The sequence below is a fragment of the Panicum virgatum genome, chromosome 7K, assembly GCF_016808335.1.
Source record: "Panicum virgatum strain AP13 chromosome 7K, P.virgatum_v5, whole genome shotgun sequence".
NCBI classification, from domain to species: domain Eukaryota; kingdom Viridiplantae; phylum Streptophyta; class Magnoliopsida; order Poales; family Poaceae; genus Panicum; species Panicum virgatum.
In genome coordinates, this window is record NC_053142.1 from 19103666 (window position 1) to 19112357 (window position 8692).

Genomic DNA, 8692 nt, shown 5'->3' on the forward strand with positions numbered 1-8692 from the left:
CCTCGGAAGAGCCGTAGTGTGGCGTTGGGCCATGGGCCGAGTGTGCATTTGGGCTTTTTACACCTGGAGAGGACTTTGGGCGTCCAAGCTTAGATGATGGCACTGCTCCAGGGGAGGATTTGGCCCGAGTGCCTGATTGTGTTTGCATGTTTGGGGGCGTTTTAGTCCCTGATCAGGGTGCCCCTAATTATGGTACCCGACAGGTTTGCCCTGAGAAAGTTGATGAGCGTGCTTTCCTATTTGTCAGTGAGCCTTGTCCCTATTAGTGCGATCTTGGAGGAATCATCATCTTGGAGCTGAATCACCTTTACGCCCACATTATCGGGTGGTTTTGGGGCGGAGCGGTTTGCCTTCTTCGTCGGAATCTCCATTCCTGACGCAGAGAACTGCTGTGCTGCAACGAGTAGTTCCCTTGCAGTGTGTGGCAGGAGGTTAGTAGAAGCGTAGGTGATGGCTTCCTTCTCACACTGGAATGATTTCTGAAGATTGCCACGAAATGTGAGAACTCCTGTCCGTCCTGGCATCTTGAGTAGTAGGTACACATAGTGAGGAGCGGCCATGAACTTCGCCAAGGCTGGTCGTCCGAGGATGGCATGATACGAGGATTCGAAGCTGGCTAATTCGAATTTAATAAGCTCCGTCCGGTAGTTGCCTGGCGTACCAAAGGTGACTGGGAGTATGACAGTGCCGATTGGAGTAGAAGCATTTTCTGGGACAATGCCGTAGAACGGGGCCTTGCTTGGAGTTGATTTGTCAGAAAGATCCAGCCCCATTTTGGCGATGGTGCTTGCAAATAGGAGATTCAAGCTGCTGCCTCCATCAATAAGCACTCGAGTGAGCCTGGATCCTGCCACCACTGGGTCGAGAACGAGTGGAAATTTTCCCGGCTCAGAAAAACTGGTCCACTGATCTTCGCGGGAGAAGATAATTGGGACCTCGCTATGCTTTAAGCTAACTTCTGGGCATGTTTGTTCACTACAAGGATTCACCTCTAATGCCACGCCAGGCGATTGCAACACCACTGATTTGGTAGCCATAGGGGTGTCGTATTGCAACCTTTCCGTAAAATGGTTGCAATATGTGCTTATAAGGCAACAAACTAAATATGTTGCAATATGTGTGGTTTGTCGTTGCAATAGGAGGATGCTACTGCAACCATTTTAGAATTGTGTTGCAATTAGTTGGCGTTATTGCCATGGCGCTTTGGAGTTGCATTAGTATTGATGTTCGCTGCAATTACTTGGTGGAATTGCAACTATATTGGATTTGGTTGCTTTTACTTCTAACTATTGCCATGGTTATTCTGGGTTGCAATAATCTTAAGTAGTGTTGCAATTGCTATGTGGTAATTGCAACAAGAATTCCAAAATAGTTGCAATTGCATGTTCTTGTTGCCACGGTTTTCTAGGGTTGTAATAAATTTTGTGGCATTGCAATTTCTTGTTACTTTTTGCAACTACCATCCTTACTGGATGCAATATCATTTTACTATTGCCACGAATATTTTATGTTGCAATAGACCAATTTGTTCATTGCAGTACAATATGGTTTGTGGCACTTGTAATTTGTGGGTCTTTGAGATACCAAAATTCTATTTGAAATTTTTCATAATTTGAAATTCAAATTTAGCATTTGTGGAAAAATTGATAAGACAAATTCTTTCAAAATATTTTAGTATCCCAAAATGCTGTTTTAAAATTTCATATTATGATATTCAAATTTTTCATGGTATGGAAAAAATAGCAAGAAAAAATAAAAAAGATGACATGACCAAGATTTGAACCCACAACCTCTCAAAACTGCACCGGTGATAGCAAGATCACTACTACCACTATGTTTGTGAAAAAAATTTAGTACTTTATTTTTTATAGGAACCATGACTTTAGCTATGTCAACATAAATTTTAAATTATTTAGATAAAGTTAGATGGACAAATGAAGAAAATAAAAGTGGGAGAACTCGTTGAGGCAAAGGCAAAGGCAAAGGTAAAACACGTGGCTCTATAAATGCACATTCGGCTTCTCAAAATAAAAATAGCATTATGCTTTCAGGTATGTTAAAAAAATAGCATTATGGAACAAAAAAGAGCATAAACGAGATTTGAACACAGACAGCGAGGGTTATATTCAGATGCCTTACCACTAAACAAAGTCTTTGTTTAAGGCTACCTTTTGTATTTACCTTTCAGTACATGCACTGAACGTGCACTAAACTAAATTACCACCATGTCCGTTAGCTCGAATATAAATTCAGCAAAAATAATGACCAAAGGAAGACTCGAACTTACATCATAGGGAAGACAATCAACTACCTTACCACCGAGCTGTGCCATCATTTGTGAAGGTATTTGTTATTTTTACTTTTTAACTGTGACGTGCCCATGACTTACTTCCATCTCATTTTTGCCCAGCGAACCAGCACCATGCAGTCCAGCCGGCATCATCACTGTAAGTCACACCTCTGAATACTGCATTGTATCTTATTTAAATTATAAGGTCTACACATATCCATATTTAGCTTGAATACAAAAAATAGTTGCAATAAAGATTAAATTTCTAAATAAAGAAATCATCTTCTAGGCTTTCTACCACAACTGGTGCAACAACTCCATCATCGATGTAGGTGTCATCTTCTTCGTCGTCATCCTCATCAAGTAAGACTCCATCATCTGGTTCGGGAACAGCTTCACCACACACCTGATTAATAACGGAGGCATCACCAGTTGTCCCTTGCTTGTCTGCTCTTGTCCAATTTGACAAATCCTCATTTGAGCCTAATAAGTTCATGTCCTGGATTCCCACATCAAGTAGATCGACTTCCATGTCTCCCTCATTTTCTGCTTCTGGCATGACAAACAAATTTTTTGGTCTCACTGCAACAACACTGGACCATCCCGACTTGTTCATAAGGTTGACAAAAAACACCGGTTCTGCCTGTATTGCCAGAATGTAAGGTTCATTTGAATATCGAAATCTAGAAGTATCAATATCGATAACACCATATTTATCCCTACTGTAGCCTCTATTTCTGCTAGTACTGGCAGCCGGCACATCATACCAATCACATTGAAACAATAGAACTTCTTTTTGTGTAGGGAATTCGAGTGAGATAATTCTTCTAATCACTCCATACCAAATCATGTTGCTAGTAGTACCATCACCCCTCACAAGCACACCACTGGTTTGAGTGACAAGATTTCTCTCAATGGAAGTCGTTCGAAATAGCGTGTTATTTATGTAACATCTATTGAACACACGAGCTCTATGGTCCGGTCCCTGAGAAAGGGCATACATCAGTTCACTTGCCTCCCCTTTCTCATATAGCTTGGAGATCTGCAAACTCAGTTTGAAAACATATGTCTCTATTAATATGTAAATTGATCTAACCACACAAGGAATGAAAAATAAAAAATAGAACTAACCTTGCCCTCAAACCACCTTACAAAGTGCTCCTCGTGTCGTTTATTAAGATTCCTTAGACTAATTTTTTAAGTTCTTCCATATGCTCCCTACATCAAAATAACCAATTAATTAGTTGATCCAAAAATAGATAGTATAGTACAATAATTAATGATGGTAAATTGTAACTTACTCGACCCATGGTCTGGCTTCATCGCAATTACTAATTATGTAGTGCCTCATCTTCTATACCTCATCTCCACCAAATATCTCGATAGTCTGTCCTCTCCTCTTGTAATCCATTTCACCAAATATGCTCCGGCCAGATGGCGGCTCATTCACAGCTATACTTTCATGACGATCAGCACGATTTAGCTTGGTATCGACATCCAAGAATCTAGAGCAAAATGTAAGGCACTCCTCGACTATGTATCCCTCAGCTATTGAACCTTCTAGGTGTGCCTTGTTCCGCACATATCCTTTAACAGTACGTAGATACCTCTCCACTAGATACATCCATCTATAACACACCGGCCCTCCAAGTTTAGCCTCTTCAGCTAGATGAACCGGCAAATGAATCATGATATCAAAAAACGCAGGTGGGAATACCATCTCAAGCTGGCAAAGAGTCTCCTTAATTGAACTGCTAAGTTTGTCAAGATCTTCTTCCACCAGCTCCTTCGAACAAAGTGCAGTGAAGAACCTACTAAGCTGAATCAATGGCATGACAACATCTTCTGGCAAAATCTTTCTGACGACTAAGGGTAACAGTTTCTGTAGAATAATATGATAGTCATGAGTTTTGAGTCCAGACACCTTACATGCATTTGAATCAACACATCTCCTTATGTTGGAGCTAAACCCATCAGGCTTCTTCGCTCCATGTAGAAATTGGCATAAACGTTTCTTTTCATCCTTATCTAGAAAGTACAAGGCTGGTGGTAAGGTATAATTATCATTGTCAATCACAGGGTGTTGATCTTGCCTTATCCCTAGTTGTTCCATGTCAAGGCGGGCCTTTTGGCTATCCTTACATTTACCTTCTATTTCAAGCATAGTACCCAATATGCTCTCACATATATTTTTCTCAATGTGCATCACATCCAAATTATGCCTTATGAGCAAAGAAGACCAGTAAGGGAGCTCAAAAAAAATACTCTTCTTCCTCCAATTGTGCCATCTTTTATCTTCGTCATGCTTCCTCTTCTTGGTTGTCGCTTTTCTAAATGTCACTTGATCAAAAGTTTCATACTGGTCCAATACCTGTTGACCAGACAGTGGAACTGGAGCCTCCCTGATTTCCACCTCATTATTGAAGCTCTTCTTGTTCATGCGCCATGGATGGTCCGAGGGCAAAAAACGACGATGTCCCATGTAGCAATGCTTGGACCCAAATTTCAACCACAAATAATCTATATCCTTGTGGCAGTATGGACATGCAAATTTGCCTTTTGTGCTCCAACCAGAAAGTATAGCATATGCAGGAAAGTCATTATTTGTCCAAAGCAGAATAGCATGTAGTTTAAAATTCTTCTTTACCTTGTCATCCCATGTATCAACACCCTTTTCCCAAAGATCCTTGAGCTCATCAATCAGGGGCCTCAAATATACATCAATATTCATTCCAGGAGATTTTGGACTAGGTATCAACATCGACATCATCCAATAAGGTTGTTTCTCAAACAACCAAGGAGGCAAATTGTACGGGATTAGGATAACCGGCCATATGGTGTATGTAATATTTTGCATGCCAAAGGGGTTGAAGCCATCAGAAGCATGACCCAACCTAATATTATGAGCTTCATCTGCAAACCATTTATACTTTCTATCCACATGCTTCCATGCCTTCGAGTCAGCAGGGTGACACATTTTCCCATCATTGACCAATTCTTCCTTATGCCATCGCATTTGTGATGATGTGCTCTCTGTCATATATAATCTTTGCAGGCAAGGAGTAAGAGGAAAATACCGTAGTATTTTTCATGGGACATGCTTTATATTTGTTGTAACAGCACCACCATCCGCATCACCCATGTGAGCACCATTGTCGGGTATTTTCCACCTAGACTAGCCACATTTGGGACATGTATCCAGATTTGCATTTTCCTTCCAAAATAACACGCAATTCTTCTCACAGGCATCTATCTTTACATAGTCCAAGCCTAGATCTCGAACCACCCTTTGCACTTTCTCCATTGTGTCTGGAACACAATGGCCTTTAGGGAGAACCATTGAGAACAGATTAAGTACCCCCTCCAATGCTCTGTTACTAATGCCGTACATGCACTTAAGCTGAAAAAGTTGCACAATAAATGAGACCTTAGTAGCATCTGAGCAACCAGGATACAATTCCTTTTCTGCCTCCTGTAACAATTTGAAGAAGATCTTCGCATGTTCATTCGGCTGTTCATTAGTATCTCGGATCTCTCCATGTATAGCACCTCTGATTAGGGAGCTAACCAAATTAGTGGCACCATAGCCATCACTCTGTGCATCTGGTGTGGCTTCATTGTATACATGTACATCTGCTGCTACTGGTACGTCATTGTGAACTTCAACATCAGCTGGTTGCACGATTTCATTGTGTAATCCTACATCTGAACCTTCCCCTTCCCGAATAAAGCTTTCATCAAACCCTCTATTAAGCAAATGAATCTGAACCACAGATCACGGTCTGTATACCATGCAAACACATCTCGAACATGGACACGCAGCAGTTCCACCTGTTGATGTGCCACCAAATGTGATGTCCAGAAATTGTGGGAATTTCTCAAGCCACTCAGGAGAAGAACGAGGCAAGTGCATCCAACTCCTATCGCCACGTGACATTATTCTGCATGATGATGATCACATCAAACAAAAACAAATTAAAATTCTATCAATTATGTTAAAAATAAAAGTATATGTACAAAGAGTTATCAGCTAGTGTGCATATATGTATATATATCCACTAAAAATAAAAGTACATGTACAAAGAGTTCTCAACAAATTAGAATTCCTATCGAGTTCTATTATACCAACCACTTGCAGCGGCATCTCAGCTATCTGCTATCTGTTTGAGTTTGGCAATAGAGATTTAGACTATGGTACTAGACACCAACACTAAGTTTGAGAAGGAAAGGTCAACGATTCAATCCATATTGCTAGCCCCTTCAATCTGACACCATTTATCTATGATTTGTATTGCCTGTAGCAAAGCACGGGCACGAACCTAGTCTAAGAATAAAAATTAGCAGTAAATACATATATAATCTTGTTCAACAGAGTGCTAATAGGGAACTACCTATATACTAATATGGAACTGCTCAGCGCCAAAGGAGACAAAATATTGGAGATAATTTAAAAATTGATTATTGGGCAAATGAACAATACCTAGAACACCTGATGTAGACTTGTGGTTTGTGGGGGATCGCGTCGGTGGGAGGTGGCGCCCCTAGTGACGGTAACGGAACACGCCGGCGATGGAGGGGGATTGCGACGGCGGGCGGCACGAGATGCGCGGATGCAGTACGCTCACAGCGGCGATGATTTTGGATTATCTAGAAGGCGGTAGGGGTTCCGGCATGCGTTCGCCTGAATCGATGGAGTAAATAAGCCATGATGTGCACCATGGATGCAAAAGATGAGATCTGAGACTGGTAAACGTACGTGAGGCGTTCTTCACCGAGTGCAGATTGGGGCAGGGCGCTTCCAGCGGCAGCGCGGCGGGCCGGCACGCGTGCGCTCGCCTGCCCTGCAGTCCACCGATTCCAGGATTCTTTTTAATTTGGTCTAGGACAAGTCTCACGTTCTTTTGCCCGCAGCCGCCGTCGCTCAGGGCACCAAGCCACAACCTGCTCGAGGGCAAATCTCGCGCCGTTGCCCGCAGCCGCCGTCGCCCAGCCCAAAAAAATCCGAGAAGCAAGCAAGACAGCGACGCCACGACCCACCCGGCAGGCGGCAGCCGCCAGAGTCTCATGCAACGCAAAATTTGCATCAACCAAAAATTTTTGTTAGCAAAGGGATTCAAAACCTACCCACAGCCCTCAAGACTGGGGCACCAGACCGATCCGATTCAAACAAGCATGTTGTGTTGCAAACAGACTTGACCTCAATAGATGAATATAACATACACCTATCGATCGGTGGCTCGCGCTAGATGTGCACGCCGGCCGTAGCGACAGCGAAACCGTCACAAGTCGTGACAGCGTCGCCTAACTTGAACGTCAGCCGTAGCGACAGCGAAACCGTCACAAGTCGTGACAGCGTCGCCTAACTTGAACGTCGGCCGTAGCGACAGCGAAACCATCACAAGTCGCGAGCAGTAGCTCCAAGCTCTTCAACAAGCCGAAGTAATTAAGGTAGACTTTTAGCTCGTTAGGATAATGAGTCGATCCGTGCTAGCTCGTTATACTAACAAGTCAGACTCAAGAGCCGAGGTGATCGCTGAGCCGAGGTGACGAGGCGTCGTCCATGGCCTCGTCAGTGTCCATGAGTCGGTGTAGCGCAGCTGGAGCATCAACGGCACCCGCCTGAGTCATCCGGCCTCGTCGGTCTCGAATGGCGTCGTAGTCGTAGAGGTACGTCGGCGATGCATGGTCGCGCGAGCTGGACCAGGTCCACATCGTGGCAGCACTGTCGTGGATGGAGTGACTCCAGCAATGCATGTGTACGAAGACGCAGCTTACTTCCTTTTTGCTGCCGCACGTACTCGTGCATGCCCCTGTCGTAGCTGCTTGCTTGTTTCTCTACAGCACAGGTGCACTTGCACGACATCAGTGCACGCCTGTGCTTGCATGGGAGCGTGTACTCATGTGCCAAGTTGCAGATCGGCTTGTCGGCTCCGTGCGCAGCTCCTCGACCATTGGCGTGATGGGGCCTTGCGGCAGCCTGACGCCGGCAACACTCGCCGCCTCGACGTCGTCACAGCGCACGGTGCCGTCGTTGCCGGTTTGGTGGCCTAGCTTGATCAAGCCGCGCCTCAGTGTCGTCGGGGCGCCGTCGTCGTTGGTTCGGCGCTGTAACACCCTGTGTTTAAAATTCAAAATTTGGAAGTTAAACCAATTTTGGCACAGCCGGACCGGTCCGACCGGTAGGCCAAACCGGTCAGACCGGTTGGACGACGTCTTTAAACCTAACCCTAACCTTGTTCCATCCTTATCTGTTCACTCAGCTCTCTCTTTCATCTTCCTTCAGACAGAGCCGAGCTGAGCTCGTTCCCTGCCGCCCCCTCCCTTCGATCTCCTCCCTCCGGTCGCCTTGCTTCGATCCCTTGCACATAGACGTTCCCCACCATCTTCTCCACCTTCCCCAAC

The 8692-nt window shown here is 44.2% G+C and overlaps 1 protein-coding gene across 1 annotated transcript; it reads right to left on the bottom strand.

Annotated features, from left to right (window-relative positions):
- Window positions 1-236: 236 nt before the first annotated feature.
- LOC120639983 lies at window positions 237-773 on the bottom strand. The gene has a single exon (XM_039915887.1). It carries the CDS (start codon window positions 771-773, stop codon window positions 237-239), a length of 537 nt encoding a protein of 178 aa, XP_039771821.1.
- Between the last annotated feature and the right edge of the window lie 7919 nt (window positions 774-8692).